General features: G+C 44.4%; 2 protein-coding genes across 3 annotated transcripts; both read left to right on the top strand.

Annotated features, from left to right (window-relative positions):
- Positions 1 to 695: 695 nt before the first annotated feature.
- ccdc125 (coiled-coil domain containing 125) lies at positions 696 to 9,405 on the top strand (the record flags this gene model as incomplete). The annotated part of the gene is made up of 11 exons (XM_084456859.1): positions 696 to 993; positions 1,501 to 1,559; positions 2,190 to 2,276; positions 2,980 to 3,057; positions 5,746 to 5,831; positions 6,103 to 6,185; positions 6,439 to 6,551; positions 7,576 to 7,680; positions 8,436 to 8,589; positions 8,799 to 8,914; positions 9,055 to 9,405. The coding sequence occupies 11 exons, from the start codon at positions 696 to 698 to the stop codon at positions 9,403 to 9,405; spliced, it is 1,530 nt and encodes a 509-aa protein (XP_084312985.1).
- Positions 9,406 to 16,013: 6,608 nt separating this feature from the next.
- Positions 16,014 to 21,049, top strand: fam151b (family with sequence similarity 151 member B). 2 transcript variants are annotated; one of them, XR_014630991.1, is made up of 7 exons: positions 16,014 to 16,148; positions 16,375 to 16,500; positions 16,871 to 17,030; positions 17,127 to 17,344; positions 17,536 to 17,671; positions 18,590 to 20,002; positions 20,041 to 21,049. XR_014630991.1 is itself a non-coding variant. In XM_084457020.1 (6 exons), the coding sequence occupies exons 1-6, from the start codon at positions 16,028 to 16,030 to the stop codon at positions 18,738 to 18,740; spliced, it is 912 nt and encodes a 303-aa protein (XP_084313146.1). In that variant the 5' UTR covers positions 16,014 to 16,027; the 3' UTR covers positions 18,741 to 21,049. The 2 variants fall into 2 exon arrangements, 1 of the variants encoding a protein (XP_084313146.1); XM_084457020.1 differs by having other exon boundaries at positions 18,590 to 21,049.
- Positions 21,050 to 24,522: the final 3,473 nt, after the last annotated feature.

Raw genomic sequence — 24,522 nt, forward strand, 5'->3', positions numbered from 1 at the left:
AAAAGATATTTTGTTTAATTAAAATAAAAGGAATTATTTTTAAATCTAGCTCATGTCAAAGGCATCTGTTTCTTGTGCAACATGAGATCACGATCTTGTTCCTGTTTCTCAACTACGTCGCGTGCGGAACAAATAGCAGCAGCAGCACACAGCGCGCGCGTGCTACCAAATCGGCTGCTCGTTTTTTCCGTATTGGGTCGCAAAAATTGAACTCTATACGAAATTACGAATGACCCTAATCATCTTGAAGATTCATACAGCGATGGAGTTATATATTTTCTCATTCGTTTTGGGGCTTTCCTCTAGCGTCGTCTTTTGATTGAACTAAACCGGGTTTGTTTTCTCGAATTTTCCGGTAGTTTAAAAGCCTGACGCGCGTAGGTGCGCACCTGTCTCAGTCACTATAATGCTGAATAATCGTAGCCTACTTTTGTGGATTCCTACAGGGATATATTCGAGAAGCGCGGTTGGCATTACTTGTATTGCTGTAGTATGTATTAGAGTTTCCTGGCTACAGTCTGCCAACTTTGTAGAAGAGGGAGGGAGCATAGATGTACCTTGTTATGCTTTTCATTCATTTTTTACTCGAGAGTCTTGTCAATGTTTTTGACATTACCCTGGCCTGTATACAGCTGTCTGTGTACTAGCCTACTGTGACTCGCGGTTTCCGTGTCTATGCTGTGTCTAGGACCAGGATGCAGAGGCCGGTGGAACAAGCTCCTGAGCTCAATGGGGGTGGCACCGGCGAGGATGACATGGCTGAGGGAGACCTTGGAGACGGGATGGGTAGACCAGGGACTGTCCCCACCAGGAAGAAGCACCTAGGCAGGGGGAATGGCGACGAGCTGCTGCCCAAATACGGGCTCCGTAGGTTGGGCAGTGAGGGAGGCGACTCAGCCTTCGCCTGGACGTCTTGCAGCAGCCTGTACTCCACGTTCAGAGAGGAGCTGGAGGGAGAGCAGATGTCCCTGCGCTGGAGGGTCAGAGAAACGGGTAGGTGCGGCCCGCGTATTTGAAGCATAAATCTTAGTAAGATAGACATTTTCTAATAATCATGGATTGAAAATACAGTATACATAATTGGTTTCACCAGCACAATCAAATGACCACTTCCTGGTTCAACAAACTAAGTTTAGCCTTTAGCCTAGTTAACGCTTAATATATATTTTTAAAGAAAGGCAAATTTCTCTCCTTTGGTGAGTGTATAATATGGAGACCTCTTCCAGCGACTTTTAGTTTGCTCTCTCTGTTGACTTTGGTGTGACAGGTGAAACCAGGATAGAAGGCCAAACAGCTGTCACCTTCACCCTGACCTAGCACACAGCATGCCCGCTGGAGAGGCCCACACACACACACACACATGTACACACACTCACTCACTCACACGCACGCACACATGCGCGCACATAGACACTCACAAACGACAGTTACGACACTCAAGAGTTTCCATGTAATTTATGTACTAAGATATGCTGTTTATTTCCTGTCCCTCTGTCCCAGAGTCCCTGAGTGACCTGTCCAGCGAGGAGCTGAGGGAGCGTCTGCAGGACGTGTCTGAGGTGAGGAACCTACGGCTCTTTAAGTCTCAGCTTAAAACGCACTTGTTTTCACTGGCTTTTGAGGCCTGATAGCCTTCATCCCCTGTCCGGTTTTGTGTCCTGTCCTTTTATTGTTCTGTGATTATGTGCACTTTATTCTGTTTTTTGTTTTAGTTTATTTTATATATTGTACAGCACTTTGGTGCAACTTCGGTTGATTTTAAACATGCTTTATAAATAAAGTTGACCTTGACCTTGACCTTGGGCGTCTGAGGTGAGGCAGATGTCTGGACGTCCAGAACTGGCAGCTTTTCCCAGTAGCTGAACGCAAACCCACTGTAGATCATTGAACATGAAGAGGAAGAATAGAATAGAACGTTTATTTTGCCATATGTAAAAAGTACGGGTACAGGTACAGTACATTGGAATTCTTGTAATCACCTAGATAGTCAGCTAGATATTTAAAGGTTCCCAAACTGGCAATTTACTATACTATCCATCGTCTGGGACTCTTGTTGAGATGTTCACTTGATCTAATGATAATGGTTCAGGGAAAAGTGAGATACTGCAGCAGGAACACACCTTTTGCTCTCATTGGTGAATGAGTTGACGGAGCCGTCTTTCTCACTCCCACACATGCTGGTGGTCTAGGAGGTGGAGCTGCTGCGCTGTGAGCTGGAGGTCAAGCATCGACACCTGGAGGGAAAGCATGAAGCCCTGAAGATCCTCCAGGGACAGGTACTCACTCACTAGTACTCACTTCCATAACAGATATTAACATTGCTGTTATGGCCGATAGCCCATATTTACCGATGTCGATATGTTCTGTATAAAAAAGTTTCTATGATATTCAAATGTAATACATACTGAAAAACACATGTAAACACTGTCTCTATTTCCAAAACATTTGGAAAAGCTGATAAATCTTTCAAAAACCACACACGACAGCAGCTAGACAGAAATAATTATCAGCTGTTCACATTGGCCCTGTTTTGCACATCGGACCGATACCGATATATCATAGGTGATACTGATATGATTGCCGATATATCGTGCACCCCTAGTCTGCACACACACTTTCCCCCTAGTCTGTCCACACACTCTCCCCTGAACGCTGTCCACACACTCTCCCCTGAACGCTGTCCACACACTCTCCCCTGAACGCTGTCCACACACTCTCCCCTGAACGCTGTCCACACACTCTCCCCTGAACGCTGTCCACACACTCTCCCCTGAACGCTGTCCACACACTCTCCCTTGAGCACTGTCCACACACTTTCTATTATGACTCGATAGCAGAGGTAATATACTTAACTTGTCCTTTCACTTTTGAGCATCTTTTCCCTTTTATATTCGAAGAATACATGTCGGAGACTTCTCCAAAGATTTCTCTCAGAGAGAAATGTGTTTATTGACACACCTACGCCACTGTTTCTCCCAGGCTATCCTTGACAAAGCGACCGCGCACACCAAAAGCCTGCTTCAGAAGAGCGAGGAGAGGACCAAGGCCTTAGAGAAGGTAAACTGTGTGTGTTTGTGTTTATTTAGGGCTGTTGCTAACCAGGCCAGGTCCAGCCTGGCTTACTGTATGTGCGTGGCTGGCTTGTTTCTGTTCAGGACTGGTAGGACGGAAGCTAGTCATGCCACTGAAATAGCTGTGAATTTAAATTACATGAAATTATGTCTGATAAATTAAGATGTGTCCAGGCAACAAGACCTATCAGCTCCAATGCTTCCAAAGCTAATCCTGCACAATAAGAGCGAGATAGCCAGTTAGCTCATGAGCTCACAACAACTAGCAGCAGCTCCCATAACATTAATGGTAGCGGTCAGTGGCTAAAGCAGTTACACTGATGATTCCTGTAAGTTAGCTATTTTGCTGCAATTGGTTCAACTTCTGTTTCTGGATAAAGGTAAGGGATAAACCCAGATAACACAAGGCTTGCAGACCTACAGCGGGTCTCCGATGGATGCTCCACCACCATTCCACCAGTAGTTAATTGTCTATATCCTAGGCCCATTGGCCGTGGGGTCCGTGGCGTGGTGGCGAGACTCCGCTCCCTCGCATCAGAGCGTTTCGGGTGTAGTGCAGTTACTTCCGGGCAATCTCCATACACCCACTGGTGAAAACTGTGTGTCTCTGAATTGTGGAGTTCATGGCATGAATAGTGGCGTGGTGGCGAGACTCTGCCCGCTTGGGTCTGAGCTGATTGAGCACAGTACAGTGACTTCTGGGCAATCTCCTTGCACCCACTGGCGAAGACCGTGGGTCTCTAGCCCACTCAGGGGCTGAGTTGTGGGATCCTTGGCGTGGATAGTGGCGTGATGGCGAGACTCCGCCCCCTCAGGTCAGAGCTGGTCGTGGACAGTGTACCTCTCTCCGGGCCCTCGCGTCATATTAGGTCGGGGGCAGTGGAGCCCTCTCCGGGCTACCCACCTGCCCCCACCGGTGAAGACTGTGTTTCTCTAGCCCTCTCAGGGGCTGATTTGTGGGGTCTGTGGCGTGGACAGTGGTGTGGTGGCAAGACTCCGCCCCCTCACGTCCGGGCCACTCACCTTCGCCCACCAGTGAAGACCCTGTGTCTCTAGCCCACTCAAGGGCTGAGTTGTGGGGTCCATGGTGTGGTGCCGACCCCTCATGTCATATTGGTCGGGGGCAGTGGAGCCCTCTCCGGGCTACCCACCTGCCCCCACCGGTGAAGACAAGTGTGTCTCTAGCCCAATCAGGGGCTGAGTTGTGGGGTCTGTGGCGTGGACAGTGGCCTGGTGGCAAGACTCCGCCCCCTTGCGTCCTGTTGGGTCGGGGGCTGTGGACCTCTCTCTTGGCTACCCACCTGCCCCCGCCGGTTGCCAAAATGCGCCCGCACACTTAATTGTTTACCAACAGTAAAAGGGTCTATATATAATGGGTAATTACTGAGACACATATTGTCCGGGTTTCCCGAACCAGTTAAAGGAGTATTAAAGGGAAAATGCATGTTTAGCCCTGTTTTAAGGTTACTTATGATCATATACAATGGTTCAGATCAAAACATTGACAAAACTAGCACTTTTGAGAAAGTCTGATATTGCTCTACCACCGTTTAAGTCATACAATGGATGTGGGTGGGCACCTTGAAAAATCATTCAAAAACATGTTAAACTCTCGATTTCAAAGACAAGTAGCTCACCGAAGGGGTAATTGGTGTCCGTTGGTGTTCTGACATCAAATTCGAATCCTGTAGGGTTTTATTGATCATTTTATGAAATCCATTGACTTGTATTGAAGCGACCGTTGTAGATGTGTAGATCAATCCGCAGAGGGGATTCAGGAAGCGGAACTACTTACGGTAGCTATTGTTATTGTTTATGTTGCTAGGCTACCTAGTTTGCGGAAGTTTACACACGTATGTGCTGCGACTAAATAGTTCTATGCTAAATATTTAAAAGTTTTGTCAAATCGTTGCAACTCTCAATTTCAAAGCAAAGCATTGTGTGGATTTTCATCTATCCCTCAGTTTCAAGTCAGCATCTGAAAACCCTGGTTTTGGAGGGCTGTTTGAACGTCCACTAGCCCTCGATATGCTCCCTAGTCCTAGAAGCTAGTAAAGGAATGGGACACACCAAGGGCTAGGGCTAAGGGGGGGTATTGGGATTGGGCTATAGTCTTCTTTAGGACCAATGCATATGATGAAGTGTGTGTGAATAGTATAGTCTTCATTAGGACCAATGCACATGATGAAGTGTGTGGGAATAGTATAGTAGGAGAGGATGAGAGCTCCTATGGTGAGCAGGTTATTATTGTTGATTGTTGTTGGCAGTAGGCCTAATGTGTGTATTGCTAATAAAAATGTGTTATTTCAAAATGTTCTTTGCGCTCCTAAATTTCTTTCTGTGCTCCACATGTGCTCCTAGTGAAAAATGTTAGCTGAGAGCCCTGTTACAGCCACACACAAAAACCCACAGGGTAGCTCAAATAAAGGCTTGGTCTGTTGACTTTTAACAGTGTACCTGACATTCAGTCACCTGGTGAGCTGATACACAGCCTGGGGCTAGTGGCCAGTACACACTGTAGCTCTCCTACTTTCTGTGATCATTGAATTAAATAGAAATAACAATGGTGTAAATTCAGCAGATGTACATACAGGGCATCCCATCACATGTTCACCTGTTTCCTGTGGGCAGTCAGTCAAAGTCATGTTTTCATTGTTTATTGTCGCCCGTACAGGAAGTGAATTCCCTGCAGTGGGAGATCACTTTCAACCAGGTGCAGTTCAAGAACTTTGAGCAGTCCTGGGAGAAGAAGTATGACAGGTGAGAGGGTCCTCCTTGTAAGTTATTTGTGTGTGTGTGCGTGTGCGTATGGCATCCGCGTGGGCGCTCGTGTGTGTGCTGTTATTATTGGAAAATCTCTGGATTACTTGATTAAGTTGAATGTACATACACGTGCATACTGTAGAATGTTTCCTGTTTGAGAGTCAGGGTTTTGGTGTGATCTGGTTTATCGGTTTGATTCGTCTGTTCATATGTAATTGTTGGTTTTGACTGGTGTTAGTATCAGTATGTTGTTTGTGTGTGTGGGCAGGGTTTGCAGCGAGAACAAGGCCCTGAGTGACAGCCTGGAGGAGAGGGTCACAGAGCTGCAAGACCTGAGGTCAGAGAACGCTGGTAAGTGCTACTGTTCATGACCTCATCAACCAGCCCCACAACAAGGAATGTTGAGAATGTCAATTTTGATGTTGTGTGTGTGTGTGTGCGCGTGTGTGTACCCATGCAAGCGTGTACCCATGCGTGTGTGTGTGTGCGTGCGTGCGTGCGTGTGTGTGTATCCGTGCATGCGTGTACCCATGCGTGTGTGTTTGTGCGTGCGTGTGTGTGTGTACCTGTGTATGCGTGTACCCATGCGTGTGTGTGTGTGTAGCTCTGAGTCAGCAGTGTCTGGAGCTCCTGGCCATGCTGAGTGTCAAGGAGCAGAGAGCCTTTCAGGGGACCAAGCTCCCCGGCAGCCTGGCGAGAGAGGGAACAGTCCTGGAGGTGAGGAAAAGAGACTACATGATCAGAGTAGAGCGAATGTTTATTATTAGCTGTAATTACATGGCATATCACATAGGAATTGCCCTGGGCAAGAAAGTCATAACACTGTTTAATCATAGATGGTACCTAACTATTAGCAAGTGGCTTATAAACAGTTATAGATGATCAGTAAAGTATTAGTAATTCTACAATGGAGAGTTTGGATACTTGATTCTGATTGGCTAGCATCAATAGCCTCGTCAATGAGATTGACGTCGCATTAATACTAATTGTTATGCGGTCGCAGCCGTGGGCTAAAGTATTTTACCACGGCTGCGACCGCATAACAATTAGTATTAATGTGCCGTCAATCTCATTGACGAGGCTATTGATGAGATCAAGCGGTAGGCGGCAACCTCGCCTTTTTCGTATCCTCTTACAAAAACGCACTCATCAGTCCGACTCCAACACTTCCACACCCCTACCAGCAAAAACGAGTGCTCTGGAGAACTGTTTTAATAACTGCACCATAGCTGGAAATATTCACGTAAATGTGAACCACCCGAATTATGCCTTATGGTTTATGCGAACAAGGCCAACCCAAATAGGCGAGATAGCCTGCTGTTGCCTGGCAACCATTTAATTCAGAACTATAGCCTATCGCAGAAGATTTTGTAAATACTACAATGATAAGAATGATCGGTAAATAAATGATTGAATGTTACTACTGAGTGTTTTTTGTGAATATATATATGTAGTAACCGTTGTCGAAAAGCAATTGACCACGAGAGGCAGTGGGTTACAGGGGATTTTACCTCAGCTACGGGGCGTTGTTATCCTGTGTAACCCACTGCCTCTCGTGGTCAATTGCTTAAATATAAAATATTAAACAAATGCTTCAGAATAATTACTGACCTTTATTTATTTATTTTAGCAATTTACAAACTATCTGTTAATCGTTTGTGCCACATACTCTATGTCCAGTATTTTACCGTCTCTGTTGTTCTTCTTTTCTCCTTGTCTCCTGCGCTGGTGTGCGCCCTAGCTGGCCGTGTTGGGAGCCTGTCAGTGTCCCGGCCAGAGAGAGGCCTGCCCATGTGCCAGGAGCGCTGCAGCCAGCCGGAAGCACCTCCTCCAGCTCCGACAGGAGGTAGAGACCCAGCGCCCCCCTAGTCCTCAGAACCAGCGCCCCCCTAGTCCTCCAGCTCAGACAGGAGGTAGAGACCCAGCGCCCCCCTAGTCCTCAGAACCAGCGCCCCTCTAGTCCTCAGACAGGAGGTAGAGACCCAGCGCCCCCCTAGTCCTCAGAACCAGCGCCCCTCTAGTCCTCAGACAGGAGGTAGAGACCCAGCGCCCCCCTAGTCCTCAGACAGGAGGTAGAGACCCAGCGCCCCCCTAGTCCCTCTCCAGACTCAGTCGCTGCGCTCCGCATGCTACATAATAGAGTCTGTGCCACTTCGCCGACCAAGCTGGTGTTCTGAGGGCGTATCGGCGGGTCAAAATTGAAAGAGTGACAGGTCGTAGCAGCAAATGAGAGATGCCAGGTTAGATGGGCGGGGCATATCTCTAGGTGGGACCGCCTGATCGCGAAAGCCATTACTGATTAATGTTGCCATGTTTCCGGCGCTACAGTACCAATGAATTGCCAGGATTTGAACACCAGATTTTTGCATGAAGTGTCCCGGACCCATAGAAAGATCTGCATCATGCAGTAATGTAGTTAGCGTATCAGCAAAAGAACTCACGTGTCTGGCGTTGAGACTAGCGCCCCCCAAACCTCCATGTTCTCTCTTGATCGGTGTTCGACTATCAATATCCTAGATCCCATTCAATGAGTTTATATATCCGTGTGTGTGTGTGTATGTGTGCGTGTGTGTGTGTGTGTGTGTGTGTGTGTGCGTGCAGCTAGAGGTCCAGCGGAGGAGAAAGGAGGAAGCATGGATGGTGGCAGACGCGTTTCGAATCGCCTTTGAACAGCAGCTTAGGAGGAGGAGTGACCACTTCCTTCTTCTGGCAGCGACTGACGGGCATCTTTCCCACCCACACAAGACTGAAGGAGGTGTGGTCTAACTTCCATGTTTTTACATAATTTCTCTGCATATCCATTGTTAACGTTATGTACAATACTATACAGGAGAGAGCATTTATTATGTTTACTTGCCTGTACTCAGTAAGGTTATGTGTTTACTTGCCTGTACTCAGTAAGGTTATGTGTTTACTTGCCTGTACTCAGTAAGGTTATGTGTTTCCTGCGTTTGTTTCTTCCAGGTGATAAGAGGAGCTCAGTCAGTGTGGCCCAGAGACTAAGAGCGATGCTGCCCTCCAACACAGAGGTCAAGATGTTGGACGACCCCACAGAGACTCTGCATAGGCTCCTGGATCTGGTTGGTTGCCTAATATCAGATTATCAGGCCATATTGGGAAAATTATTTTTAATTTAAAGAATACTTTTAGTATCTGTATTTCTTATTGGCTGGATTTGCCTCTGACACCTCTTTGTCTCCTAACCTCTCTTTCCCTGTAGTTGAATGATAAAGAGGTGGCCCTGGCCCACCAGAGGAAGGTTAGCCTCATGCTAGCCCGCAGTGCGGAGGAGCTGGAGAGACGGCTGCAGACAGACATGCTGCAGACAGACAGGCTGGAGATGCAGGACAAAGGACATAACTGTCTAGATCATTCCAGCCATGTCCAGAAGGGGGCAGCAAAATTCCAGTGTCAGGCTGCAACATCTGAATCCAAAGACCCAGACCTCCAGCTCACCAAGGTTCAAGAGGCCAAGACAGAAGCCGTATTAGCTCAGATACAGTGCCTCACTGTGGGGGATTCACTCACAGAGAGAGGGGTAGCTGATGATGGCGGTGGAGAGGATGTATAGAGGATTTGTTAATTAGAGACCTATTGGAAAAGGCCACACAGCACAAAGTAGAGAATGAAAGTAGTAGTAGTATAATAGTAACTAGAAATGGTGCTTGGTGAGCATAGACCTCCACCATTGAATGCATGTTGTGGCTCTGTGCATGTGCCTGCGTGTGTAAGCAGGACATGTTTGTTATTGCTGCATTCGTTAGGTCGAGAGCTTTATGCCAGTTCAAACCCCATGTCTCTGTGACCTTCCCATGTCGAGATATGGGAAATATGTGGGAATATCAATGATATTCATCCTTAATTAGGGCCCGAGCACTGGCGGTGCGGTGCGAGGCCCTATTGAAATTGGAAGGATTATTATTATTAGGGCCCAAGCACTGGCGGTGCGAGGCCCTATTGAAATTGTAAGGATTACTAGGGCTGCGAGCAGCAGTGAGCGGGCCCTCGCACCCCACGCGTATCGGGGTGTGGCGCCGTTAAATGGTGTGCTATTTCGGTGTCCAGTACTGAGAGAAACTTCCTGTCACCAGTAGGTGGCGCTCTAAGCGTGACTCAATACTGACTCATAGATGTGTTCAGGACGGTACCTTGATGAAGCGTGAAAAATGTTGTGTAAATCGGACAATGTATGTAGGAGTTATGATGACTTCCTGCTTGACCTGTAGGCGGCGCTATAAGTATGACTCAATACTGACCTACAGATGTGTTCAGGACGCGACCTTCATCAAGCGTGAGCAATTTGGTGTAAATTGGATAATGTATGTAGGAGTTATGAGGACTTCCTGTAAGCAGTAGGTGGCGCTATAAGTATGACTCAATGCTGACGCACAGATGTGTTCAGGATGCGACCTTCATCAAGCGTGAGCAATTTGGAGTAAATCGGATAACGTATGTAGGAGTTATGAGAACTTCCTGTTTCGCCAGTAGGTGGCGCTGTAGGTATGACGCAATACTGACTTACAGATGTGTTCAAGATGCGACCTTCTTCAAGCATGAGCAATTTGGAGTAAATCGGATAAGGTATGTAGGAGATATGAGTACTTCCTGTTTCACCAGTAGGTGGCGCTGTAAGTATGACTCAATACCGACGCATAGATGTGTTCAGAATGCGACCTTCATGAAGCGTCAGCAATTTGGTGCAAATCGGATAATGTATGTAGGAGTATTGAGGATTTTCCAGGGGGCGAGAAATATCTAATTTTTCACCGGGACTGACGTATCTGCAAAGTTTCATGCGTTTTCATCAATATTTAGGCTGCCAAAAAGGCATTTGTTTGGGGAGAAGAAGGTAGGAGAAGGTAGAAGGGAGAATAATAATCCTTATTAAAGCTGCAAGCAGCGTTGTGGGGGCCAAGCTGACCACGCGAAAGATTAAGCGAATACGACTGATGTTTTGAAGGCTTTAGAGATATGCTTGTCGGACTGCAACTACACTGCCCCCCCTGAGTGGCCAGCCCAACTCTGTTTGTTTGTTTTTTAAAGAATTTGAGCAAACAAAAACTTTTCTTTTTTCTTTTACTAATTAACACAATTATTAAATACATAATTGTGGTTTGTACCAGTTTGTGTTAGGTCATCATTCATTTTAAGTGTATTTATTACTTAAACTAGGCTACCTTTAAAAAATATATATATTCATAATCCACCAATGGCACAACTCGTCCGTCGACCTCAACTATTTCCGGTTTGATCTGTTACCGCAAAAAATGAGATCTGACTGTAGGCCTACTGCTCAGTGCTCAACAAGCTACAACTAGCCAACCTGCTCACAATGGCGAAAAGAGCTATAAAAACAATTGACCACTTCTTCATAAAAAAAATAAAACTGGCAATGCTAATGAAGAAGCTACCACTCGAAATGACACAGCAGCAGGTGCAATCGAATGCAGAAGTGCTCCAGAGGCTATCGAAGCTAGCACTAGCACTAGCAACATCACCATCGGCGAGGAAGCTAGCACCAGCAGGCAGTTGCAGTTTGATGTTGTGATGTTGGGTATGGCCTAGTGCTCGGTCATAAAGTCATATTGACATGCTTGTGGTGTCTAGATGAAATTTGATGCGCTGTGAATATTGAATTGTCATATGGTTTTCTTATTAGGATACTGTTCACAACTGGCATTCTTTTTAAATAGATGGGACGGGACGGCAGAATGTTGCCCCCCCTACTCTCAGAGGGTAAAATCGCCTATGACTGCACACTTATGAACACTGCAAACTTTATAACCACTCCAAACTTCAACCAGTGCAAACTATGAAAATAATTCAGCTCCATTAAACAAGAAAAGTACGCTGGTCTAATACTCAACACTCGTGGGCAGCGGATGAGAGCTAAAGTCTTTCCCACACCCGTGTGGCCAGCTCGTGGTAGCCGCCGCGGAGGACCGGTTATATTATATATATGTATTATATTGTATATATGTCTATTTTGATATTGTCTTTCTGTTGTGTGTGTTGTGCACTCGGCCCCACGGAAAATGAGGGTCTACTTCAGTTGGGCTTCCAAGTTTAAATAAAGGTTTGAAATGAAATAAAAGCATCTGCTCAATGACAAATGTACTACCAGAACCCAGCACATGTTAAAGAGCTTAAAATCATGAACATTTTAAAGTTTGAATTAAGTTTCTAGCACAAAGTATGAAGAAGTCGTTAAGGAGACAATAACTGGGGAGAACTAGAATAAGAAAGAAAGAAAGAAATAGTGGGAATATCACAAGTTCGGCCTCACACGACTGCTAACCTGACGGACTAGCAGTCCCTTATACCCCATTAGCGAAATCAGGTTCAATGGTCACTCCGCCTGGTTCTGGGATCAAAACTACTCGATAAAGTATCGCAGAGAAATTTCAAAGGTAGACTACTCACAGAAGCAGGAGGGTTGCGTCTTCAAAAACGCATGGTTTTGAAAGAAATGCGCTGGTAATAAACATGTTCAATCTTACGCTCAAAAACCGGCTAATATTTTCACAAAATGAATCACTGGCAAACGCTTTTCTTCTTCTACACTGCTGTCATGGGTGGTGCGCTGTGATTGGACGGAAGCACGCAGCAGCGTAGAAGAAGACAAGCGGCAAATTAAATAGAAAACACGGTACCTTCGGTACCATGGAAAAACGGGTACCGTCAGTACCGCAGCAATGTAAGTACCGAATTAGAACCGAAGTACCGAGTACCGTGACAAGCCTATTACTGAGATATGAACCAAGTTCCTGTTTTGCAGCTTTTCTGCCGATTTTGATTGGCTGTCACGAGCGAACGCAATGGATAATCAAAAATCCCTGTAAATCTTTTGTAGACATTGGTCTATAGATGACATCCGCCGAGTTTCGTGCAGAGTGGTGAAAGTTCCGGAGATACATTTTAAGGGTTTTGCACATCATTCAAAATGGCGGAGAATCCAAGATGGCCACAATGACATCATAGAGTGCATTGAATCCGGCTTGAGCCAAGGAATAGGCTCTGTGCACCAGCTCCACTACTTCCTGAAAGTCACTTGGCATCTTTATTTCCTGTCCTATATGATTGGATTAAGTGATTAATCAGGTGTGCGCTGGGTCTGCCGCACACCTGATTAATCACTTAATCCAATCATATAGGACAGGAAATAAAGATGCCAAATGACTTTCAGGAAGTAGTGGAGCTGGTGCACAGAGCCTATTGAAGGACACCTGAAGTTTGAAATTTGGACTTGTTGAAGAAAAGCTGCATGCATATATGCACCTCCAACTTTGACACGTTGGTGGCGCTAGAGAGGGTGAGGTGTGGACATGAAACTTGGTGAGGAGGGTCAAGGCACTGTCCCGAATGAGTATGCCAACTTTTGACCATACGGTTCTATAGGCTGCCATAGACTCCATGGCAGAAGAAAGAAAGAAAGAGGAAAGAAAGAAGAAAATGTACAAACACAATGGGTGCTGCAGCAGCTGTGCTGCTTGGCCCCCAATTAGGGCCTGAGCACTGGCGGTGCGAGGCACTATTGAAATTGTAAGGATTACTAGGGCTGCGAGCAGCAGTAAGCGGGCCCTCGCACCCCACACGTGTCGGGGTGCGGCGCCGTTAAAGGGTGTGCTATTTCGGCGTCCAGTATTGAGAGAAACTTCCTGTCACCAGTAGGTGGCACTCTAAGCGTGACTCAATAAAGACACTTGGATGTGTTCAGGACAGTACCTTGATGAAGCGTGAGAAATGTTGTATAAATCGGACAATGTATGTAGGAGTTATGATGACTTACTGCTTGACCTGTAGGCAGCGCTATAAGTAAGACTCAATACTGACCTACAGATGTGTTCAGGACGCGACCTTTATCAAGCGTGAGCAATTTGGTGTAAATCGGATAAAGTATGTAGGAGTTATGAGGACTTCCTGTAAGCAGTAGGTGGCACTATAAGTATGACTCAATGCTGACACAGATGTGTTCAGGATGCGACCTTCATCAACCTTGAGCAATTTGGAGTAAATCGGATAACGTATGTAGGAGTTATGAGGACTTCCTGTTTCACTAGTACAGTAGGTGGCGCTGTAGATATGACGCGGTACTGAATTACAGATGTGTTCAAGATGCGACCTTCATCAAGCATGAGCAATTTGGAGTAAATCGGATAACGTATGTAGGAGTTATGAGTACTTCCTGTTTCACCAGTAGGTGGTGCTATAAGTATGACGCAATACTGACACATAGATGTGTTCAGGACAGAACTTTCATGAAGCGTGAGAAATAATGGACAAATTGGATAATGTATGGAGGAGTTATGAGTACTTCCTGTTTTATGGCGAAATGTCCAAATTTGGCGGGGCGCAACGGCAAGGGTGTTTAGTGAAAACTAAATTTTCTTTATAACTTTTGATCACAAAGGTCTTAAGATGAAGCTGACCGAATATGAAGTTGATCGGATTAAATCTGCTCCAGAAGGAGTATCTACTTAGAGACAACTTGGGTGGGTCAGAACATCAGCACCAAAGAGGGGGCAGTGACAAGCGGCACATCATCACCGACATCTGCAAGCGCAAAGGTCAGTACACGCGCACACACACCAATGTTCTGTTAGCCTTTAGCCTTCTTACATGTCTGTACATAAATACAGCTACATCATCTCGACTGCCATTTGCTTCAGTAGATGCCTTGACCTCCTTACCCACCAACCTTGCTCAATGTCTTGTCACCAGGCACCACGGAACCCAGTAGACCCCAGGTGACAGGGCGAGTAAAGATGAAGCTGGAGGTAGAAGGCAGCAAGTCTCAGAACTGAACAGACACTGGGACATTGAACAGAAAAGATATGAATGAAATAAAATGCGTACCAAGTTCCTGTTCTGTTTCTCAATGGTAAAAGTGCCTATTTATGCCCTCACTGTCTCCTGTGGGTAACAATGAATCCATTGTCATAGATGCCATAGGGTACACCTTTCAGTTCTATAAAGTGGAGTAATTAAAGGGTTAGTCTAGGATGAGTCTTCCGAAGGTTACTTTGTAATAAGCAGCTGGTGAAAATGGACACTTATGTACTGTATGTCCTTTCATACCCTCTTGTTGTACCCCATCACTTATGGGGTGCACACAACCTGCTGAATTGGGCTGTCAACTAAGAATAATTCAACTTGCAGTAAGACAGACAAGTACCCTTCCCCCCAGTCAATTACTTGACTAAGTGACCATGGCTAGCCTGCTGCGCTGTGGTAAAAAAAAAAAAAAAGAAAGAAAAAAAAAAAAAGAGGACACTTTTATAACAGTGCTTGTTTATGCAGTAAAATATAAATGCATTTTTGCTGGGTAGCACTCATATCATGGTAGGTTCTCCAGTAACACCTGCAAATCTTAGTCTGAACAAGTCAACACACCATCCATTCCTCAACTGCACTCTGCAACCCTGGAGGACAACAGCACAGGTGAGACCACAAGCATGGTGTTCCTCACAGTAAAATGCTTCTAACACCCCTAGAATGAGTATGAATGTATCAGCTGAGAATTTAGGGGACATTGTGTTTACAAGTCTAAAATTCAGAGTGCATTGACATCACATCAGCCATACTTGGGCTAAGGTGCCCATATGAAGGTGAATTGAGCATCTACCGTAGTTGTAGAAGATACATTTGACTCCCATTATTTATTTTAATTGTATTGGGAACCTATATGGTGTGATCAAAATCTCCTGTAGCCTACTTCATACAAAAGGGCAACAAAAAAGACAAGGTCTGGACTTCAATTAATCCCCTAACAAAATAAGAAACCGAAGCTGAGTGACGGAACCAAAAAAAACGTGCACACTCATTGGTTGGAGCTGCCTTGTAATCTGATTGGCTGGAGATGAGGCAGGGTAGATTTTTTCCGATTTTTTCTGAAGTATCATAATAGATTTGTGGTTCGTGTCTAGGGTGCAAGTAAATACAAGCAGTGCCCATGTTTGTGAGTTTGAAATATATTTGTGAACCACAAAAATACATTTGTGAAACAAGAATTTATTTGTGAATCACACAAATGTATTTGTGAAAAAACATTTCTGAAACGTGGTGTATATTGACAGGTTTTAAAACAGATCTAACCCCATAGCTATACCCAGTCGCGGGTTCTGAACTACTAATCCCACAAAGCCACGCGCTCACATGTTCAGGAAGTCTGCCAGTCAACGCGTTTGTTTTATATGTCTAGTTTAGGCATAACTCGTTTCTTTCGTTTTCGTATTATTGCTGTTATCTTGGCCGGGGGAGTTTTATTATGTCTTGTTAGGAATTTTAGATCAAAGCCTACCATTTCCACAAAAGGTAAGCTATAGCAGTCAGCTAGCTAGCTAATAACATTAGCCTAGGTTTAGCAAGCTACTGTGCTACTCGAGATGTCTTGAACTACTATCAGTAGTATGATTATGCTAGATAACATTATTTTACGATTTGAGTTTGAATCAGTCTTTGTTCAGTGAAATCTACAGCTCAGCTAATTGATTACATTAAGCACACAAAAGGAAGCCAGAACATGTTTCACTGTCTACAGCCTCGATGGGTGACCAGACGCTGGAGTACTTTCTCAGCCTACAGAAAATACACGTGAAGGATGCAGCTGATATCGAGTGGTTCCACGCTGCCAACAACAAGTCCAAAACTGCTGAGGCACTGACAGGTGATAGATATGGTCTGGAATGGACACCTGATGATAATGTATTTAAATCAGGTCTCAGTGTTAGCGTTCCCTCAGTTGATTACAGGCCTGGTGTTCATTGAATAACGATGGAATCAAGGAATTGTCCTGTGATAAAGTGGCATGAATTTATACTAGATGAATCAACACTGAAACCAATACTTGTATTTCTATTTCTTGTTGTTCACTTTAATGGTAACAATGCTATAGTGACAGTGGGCTGAAGAATATTTATTCTTCAATAAAATATATATTTTTTTTTTTTACACCATTCACTGCGCTTGGTCTGTTTGTAGGTAACAGCAGTGCTTCTGCTTGCTCATCATATTTCTCTGTTCAACGTTTTCCATAGGCTCCACCCACATGATTGAGGCAGACATACTTATGAGGGGACACGACCCTGAGGAGCCAATCATGGCTCACCCCCCAGAGACCGACAGTGACATCACACTGTATGAATGGCTGAAGGAGGTCCTGGCGTCAGACAAGGGGATAAAACTAGACTTCAAAAGGTAGCTTCAGACACATCTTTGCAAATCAAATGGTAGCCTACAGTGACCAGCTATTCAGTCAGCTGATGAAACACCTAAAGGTTATTTCTAACTAAGCCTCCCAGTGGTGGCTCCTTCCATGGCAGTGTTGGAGGAAGTCCGGGCCCAGCTGGGCCGTCCCGTGTGGCTCAATGCAGATATCCTGCCGGGCCCGGGGGGAGAGGCCACTCCCCTCCACCCTCAAACCTTCTTGGATGCTGTGGGCTCAGCTTCACATGATGACGTACTCTCACTAGGCTGGACAACAGGCTGGCTGGCAGATACAGATAACCCAGGTGAGGTTAGTTGTCATGGACATAACTGAACACCTTTTGGCCATCATTAAAGGTTGCATGCTAGTAGGCTTAAACCAAATTTGAACACAAATGTGTCACTACAGAATAGTTTGCCACACTGTTCCATGTAGAACATAACCCTGCTCAAATGCAAGTCTGTCCATCTCCCCTATATTTATTTTCTACCCAAGGCTATAGCTGGGAGATGGTGCGCAAAATGGAGGAAGTGTGTCGGACCTTGAAGCAACCGGTCACCTTCCCAGTTCGAGCTGCCCTCCTGGGCCAATCTTTCCCCCAGCTGTACTGGCTTCTACAGCAGTCAGACAGGTATGGCTTTCACACTTAGATACCACTCTGAGGCCGGGGTCACACTCAGAGATGATTTCAGACCACAACCACCCTTTGGCAATTTTACCAAACAGGTCCCTATGGCCGTTCCAGTTAGTTGGACCCTACCCAGACCCCTATGGCTGTTCCAGTTACAGTAGGTGGACCCTACCCAGACCCCTATGGCCGTCCCAGTTAGGTGGACCCTACCCAGACCCCTATGGCCGTCCCAGTTAGGTGGACCCCACCCAGACCCCTATGGTTTCTGGATTCTGGAATTGATATTGATATAGAAGGGAAGCGGCTGAAATGAAAAGCTGTCCGTCTTTGCAAAAACGCTGCAGAGTAGTGTTTTGTGCTGCCCTAGGGGCACCTCAAATTGAAATTAATAAAATTTTGACCATTATGGAGGAACAAAAAGTGCTTAATGTGACTACAGCCTAAGTAAGTATTAGTCTCTAGTCAGATGGACCTCACTTTGATAACCTTTGAGTAAATATTCCCTAGGGCAGCTACTCAAGTCCTACTTAATCCCTGAGGCGCAGAGCTCCTCATCCATCTGCTGCCCACTTCACTGTTCCCTTAAATTGATTCTGCAAGTTAACGTCTCCCTCAATGCCTTGCATATTTGAACAAGATGTCTTCCTAGGAGAACCGTGTTTTGGCACCAGGTTGTGTGTAGGAATACAGGCCTGATATACTGGAGGCTTCACTGCTCAAAGCAGTTTTGGAAGTCTGGTTCAGTTCCTACAGTGTAAATGACCAACATTTATGTATAAAACATGACACATGTTTGTGCCATCTTTGACGGAAAGACACACACACACACCTTATTTTCCAATTTACCTGCTGAATGTTTTTTGCTATATCCACCTGACTGATATGATGCTATCTCCACTGTTGTTTTCACTCTGGCAGGTACAGCCTGACGGTATGGACAGGCCAGAGGGATATGTTTGCTGTCAAGGACCTGCTGCCCTACAGAAGAGCTATTGACAAGAGCAGGATCTACTATGATCTATCAGACTCTCAAATGTCAGCTCTCAGATCCTCGCCAGGCTTCTCCTGAAAGGACCCTCTGATTCAACACTGGAAGGACAGTTGCTAAGCAGAACAGACTGAGATGACAGACTGGTTCTCAACAGACCTCAGGTTGTATAACGTCGGTTTGTACTGTCCATAGAGAAGAATGATTCATAGCCTACCTTCCAAGGATTATTGCAAGTGCTAGATAATGCAGTGTGCCAGCTGAATAGAGAATGTTCTATCGATGCAGAACAGTGATGTTGCCATTGGCAACTCTGATGTTGCACCACCAGTCGGTCAATTAATGTTTTGAAAAGAAATTTCACCTTGAATACATTGCACAAACTAATTCAGTTTATCAAAATGATGAATTTGAAAAAAAAAGTGTTGTGTAGTCAGTATTAGAAAGAGCAGCAGAAATAACCCAACATATTATATAATGTTCAGAGTTTGAAGACAAGTCTAAGTTATAGCCATTCCCTGTAAAATAAATAAATAAATAATTAAAGCTGCTACGCAGCGATTAGCCGGGGCAAGGCAATTTCAGACAAGTTTAGGAGCAATAAGCGAGAGAATAGGAAGACAACAAGAAAGTTGACATTCCAATGTTCATTTTGCATCAGTTGAGGATTGAACTTGTAACCTCTGACACCAAGCAACATCCTCTATCTCACTGAGCTAATTAGCAACAACTCATGTTTGGCTTCACAAATTGACTAATCTTTCATCATAAAACACTGAACGTGTGGTGTATGTAAAAGCCCACATGAAAATATGTTTGTTGATTAAAGTATACACACTGAAACAAAGGATATAACAATAGAAGTTGCATCATATATTGATGGTATGCCCTTCAAAATGTGGATGAGTGGCTGAAGTGATCAGAGTCTCATAATATACAACAAAGGAAAGAGAAAGCTGTTGACAGTACTGTGTATTGTAAAACATTTAATGCATTGTAAGCTCAATTTTGATAATTCAACAATCTGGTCAATTAGTTTGTGAATGACAGTCTGAATATCCAGTGTAGCAAGTTTGGTGTTAATTGATTGAAAAATGTGGGATGAGATGTGTTTATTCATTTTTACAGGTTTTGTTTGCTTTTCTTCATAATTGAACATTAACTTCAGCAGCTGTGTGTTCAGTCAGTGGCCAATGAATTTAGTCATTAGCTGAATCCCAAATCGCGCATTAGGTGAAAGTGCAGAGCACTCGCGGCCTTGTGGCCTTACATGCGCGTTTCCACTAAGTCCACAAGGGCTCAGGGTCCCAAAACGGAATTGCTAGGTCCACAAGTGCGCCACTGCCGCCATTTTGCGCACTTTAACCGCACTTACCGAAAGTCCGCAATTTCGCGGACTTAGGAGCAGAAAATACCCACAGTCCACCACGTCTCATGTGACACAGTGCTTGAGTACATCCGAGTCATGATCCGAGTGCATCACACATAAATTATGACATTTGCCGATAACACAACATTGATCTTGAAATCCACATGCTGCAAGCATATCCCACCCAACATCATTTTTAAATTAAAACAGAAGTCAGTCGGTCAATTTGCAGAGCCGAGCAGAGAGCTGAGGAGCGCGTCAGAGCAGCCTCTGCCTCGGAGGGACGCAGCAGCCAATGAAAACAAAGTGGGAGGGGCATTGAGCTAAACTGGCTTTGGAATCGTTGGCGCGCAGCTGGAAGTGCTGTCCCATTTAATTCACGGCCCTGCACTCTCTGGCCCTTCCAGCTGACGTCATTTAAGTGCTCAGGCCGCAAGTGCGAGGGGCCGCAAGGGTGGTTTGCGCACTCAGATTGGGATTCAGCTATTGTAATCCTCTGCGGGGGCTGGGTAGGGTTGCCAACAGCGATGTCTCCGATTGGTGGAGCTTGCGTTGGATTGTGGGTAGTGTAGTTTTCCCAGTATGAAGTGTTGGTTTCAGAGGACAGAATTAAACATATTTTCAAAAATTCATTTTTTGAGATAAAATTCTGAAAAACATGACACTACATCTACCATGTCATGACAATTTTGCCCTGATTTTTCATGAACACTGGACATTTATTAAGTGAGAAATTGTAAAGTAGTAAATGTACAGTATTGCTAATAATAAAATATTGATGCATCATGCGCTCAGTTTTTGATATTTCAAAAATCTGTCAGGATCGTTTGGTGTGGGCTGTCTGATGATGCAGTGTGTGCATTTTGGTGGCAATTGAAAAAAATGTGGGAGGAGCTAGGTTTAGATATGTTCTTTTTTCATTGACCGTTTTAAGGTATAATTCAGAATATTGTAAAAAAAAATATATATATATATATTTTTACATAAAATTCTGAAAAAAATCACACTACATCTTGGATATGTTGTCGATGTCACTTTTTATGAGGATGATCAGACATTGATTTGGCGAGAATTCGTAGGAACTGTATACAGAACTGTTAACAGTAAAATATTTTGATGCGCTGTGGGCTCAATTTTTCATATTTCAAAAATCTGTGAGGATCATTTGGTAAGGACAGTCTGAAGATGCAGTATATCAATTTTGGTGTCAATTGAACAAAAAATGTGGGAGGAGGTAGGTTTGATAGGTTTTACAGTTTATGAAAAAGTCAGAGTGATGGACTTCAAAATTCCTGCAAGGTCAGAGCATATGAAAGTTTTGGCTCACTTGGCACTACGTTCACATGGTGGTTTTACAGTGATGGCACCTATGGCTGATTTGTTATGATTTGCTGTAGCGCCACCTTCAGGTTTATTGACGTACAATGCAGGTTGAGGACTTTGGGTATAGGACTGAAGCTATGTGCAAAGTTTGGTGATTTCTTGTCCATTTTTTGTCAGACTTCAGAGGGAGATGGAGAATAATAATAAATATAGCGGCAAGCAGCAATGTACGCACGACCAGCTCATTAAAGACAAGAAGCGAAACACACCAATCAAATCCCTACCGCAGTTTTGAAAACCGGGAATACGGTACAGAATAAACGCATTTCCAACTTTGACAGGTTGGTGGCGCTAGAGAGTTTAAGGTGTCGACATAGACTTGGTGACAGGGGTCACGATACTGTCCCCGATGAGTGTGCCTAATGTGGTTATGATACATCAAAACGTTACTGAGATCTGACCACACTTCCTGTTTGGCGGCTTGGACGCCAATTCGATTGGCTGTAGCGGACGAACGCTTTAGAGAATGCAAAATCCCTGTACAACTTTTGTGGACATTGGTCTAGAGAATGTGTATACCGAGTTTCGTGCAGATTGCTCGAAATTCCTAGGAGGAGATACAATTTAAGTGTTTTTCATAAAATCCAAAATGGCGGGAAATCCAATAAGGTGGAAAATGATGTCATGGGGTGCATTGAACTCGGCTTGAGCCAAGGAATCCAACGGTACCTCAATTTTGAAAATCGGGCTTAGAGGTCAAAAGTTGCATGCACAAACACACCTCCAAATTTGACACGTTGGTGGCGCTAGAGGGTTCGAGCTGGGGACATGGGTCTTGGTCAAAAGACTCAGGGGACTGTCATGAATGAGTGTGCCAATTTTCACAACTTTTTACCATACGGTTCTATGGGCTGCCATAGACTCCAATGGCAGAAGAATAAATAAATAATAAGAAAAGGTACAAGAACAATGGAGGCCTTTGCAGCTTCACTGCTTGGCCCCCCAAAAAAGAAATAAAAATATACCTGCAAGCAGGGATGTGGGGGCCAAGCAGTTTAGCTTCAAGCAGCCAAGGAATCAGCTAGACTGACGTGGCGACATGAGACATGTTTGACGAGGGTCAAGGATGGTTCCGAGAATTTCGAAAGTCGGACATATGGTTGAACGGGATTCGATCTCTGTACCTGCAGCTTGCAAGGCCGACATGCTAACCACTGTGCTATGCTGGATGTTGGGAAGGTGAATCACCCTAGTCCACAAGGCATGTCAGCCTTCGCTAACCCCCTAAACCTATTAGCTGAATCCCAATCTCTGAGTCCTGAGCACTTAATTAATGTCAGCTGGAAGGGTTGCTTCCTTTCGGTTGAGTGAGAGGAAGGGGGGGGGGTGTCGTCGTTTAAATTGGCACATGGCGAAAAGTATACATAGCATAGCTCAACTATTTACTTCTTCAGAATCCAGACAATCATGCAAACATTTCCATGTATAATATGTCATTCGGCCTTCAGAAGTGTAGGAGAGGTGACGAGTTATAAAAATCAACACTGATTCTGTCATTTTCTAGAGTGTGGCTCCATTGTTTTCAATGGAGGGGGGGAGTCGTCGTTCGAACTGTCACACAGTGAAAAATATACATCGGAGAGCTTAGCTTTTTTGATTTTATGAATCACAAGAGTCGTGTTGAACGTTTTGATATATAATATTTGTATGAGCTGTGAGAATTGGAAGAGGGATGGCAGTTTAGAAAATGTGACTTTCCAAAATGCGCCTTTAACCATTCTGAAACTGGTGAAATTGTGCAGAAGACCAAAAGTGTTCCTTGCATTCTGCAATCAAACAAATGAAGTAATAATGAAACCATGGGGTGTTTTGAACTCAACATGAGCCAGGGAATCCATTGCTACCATAATTTTGAAGATTGGACATAAAGTTCAAAAGTTACTGGCATAAACGCAACTCCAACTTTGATACGTTGGTGGCGCAAGAGTGCACGAGATGTCAACATGAGGCTTAGTGACAGATGTCATGGGTGTGTACCGGAGGAGTGTGCCAAATGTGGTTTTGATAGATTAAAACATTACTGAGATATGACCCCAGTTCCTGTTTTGCAGCTTTTCTGCCAATTTTGATTGGCTGTCACGAGCAAACGCATAAATAATCAAAAATCCCTGTACAACCTTTGTGGACATTGGCCTAGAGATCAAAACGTTGACAAAACTAGCACTTTTGATAAAGTCTGATAATTGCTCTACCACCGTTTTGGTCAGCTGCCACCACTCTAAAAACATAATGATACTGAACATTCCACCAGCAGTTTCAATGGCACAAAAATTACTAGTAAAAGTTAAATTATAAAAACAACTGCAAGCAGCAGTGAGCGGGCCCTCGTACCCCACGCATGTCGGGGTGCGGTACTGTTAAAGGGTGTGCTATTTCGGTGTCCAGTACTGAGAGAAACTTCCTGTCACCAGTAGGTGGCACTCTAAGCGTGACTCAATACTGACGCAAAGATGTGTTCAGGACGAAACCTTGATCAAGCGTGAACAATTTGGAGTAAATGGGATAACGTATGTAGGAGTTATGAGGACTTCCTGTTTTACCAGTAGGTGGCGCTGTAGGTATGACACAATACTGACTTACAGATGTGTTCAAGATGTGACCTTCATCAAGCATGAGCAATTTGGAGTAAATCGGATAACGTATGTAGGAGTTATGAGTACTTCCGGTTTCACCAGTACTGCCACCACTCTAAAAACATAATGATACTGAACATTCCACCAGCAGTTTCAATGGCACAAAAATTACTATTAAAAGTTAAATTACTAAAAACCTATAAAAACTGCTGGCAGTTTCATGCGTTTTCATCGATGTTTAGGCTGCCAAAAAGGCATTTGTTTGGGGAGAATAATAATAATAATAATCCTTACAATTTCAATAGGGCCTCGCACCGCCAGTGCTCGGGCCCTAAATATCAAAAATTTGAATGTATCCCTGAAACAGCTAAACATCATGAACATTTTAAAGTTTGAATGAAGTTTCTAGCACAAAGTATTTAGAACTAGTTAAGGTTAAAAAAATTGGGGAGAACTATAATAAGAAAGAAAGAAAGAAATAGTGGGAATATCACAAGTTGGGCTAGCTTCTACAGGTTTGCCCACCTAATAATATTGG

Source organism: Borostomias antarcticus (genome assembly GCF_949987555.1).
Source record: "Borostomias antarcticus genome assembly, chromosome: 23".
Classification (NCBI taxonomy): domain Eukaryota; kingdom Metazoa; phylum Chordata; class Actinopteri; order Stomiiformes; family Stomiidae; genus Borostomias; species Borostomias antarcticus.

Coding starts and splice junctions, on each gene's coding strand:
- fam151b (XM_084457020.1), top strand. CDS start 16,028: ATGTCTAGTTTAGGCATAACTCGTTTCTTTCGTTTTCGTATTATTGCT. Junction 16,149..16,374: donor GCCTACCATTTCCACAAAAG/GTAAGCTATAGC, acceptor CACTGTCTACAG/CCTCGATGGGTGACCAGACG. Junction 17,345..17,535: donor GGCAGATACAGATAACCCAG/GTGAGGTTAGTT, acceptor TTTCTACCCAAG/GCTATAGCTGGGAGATGGTG.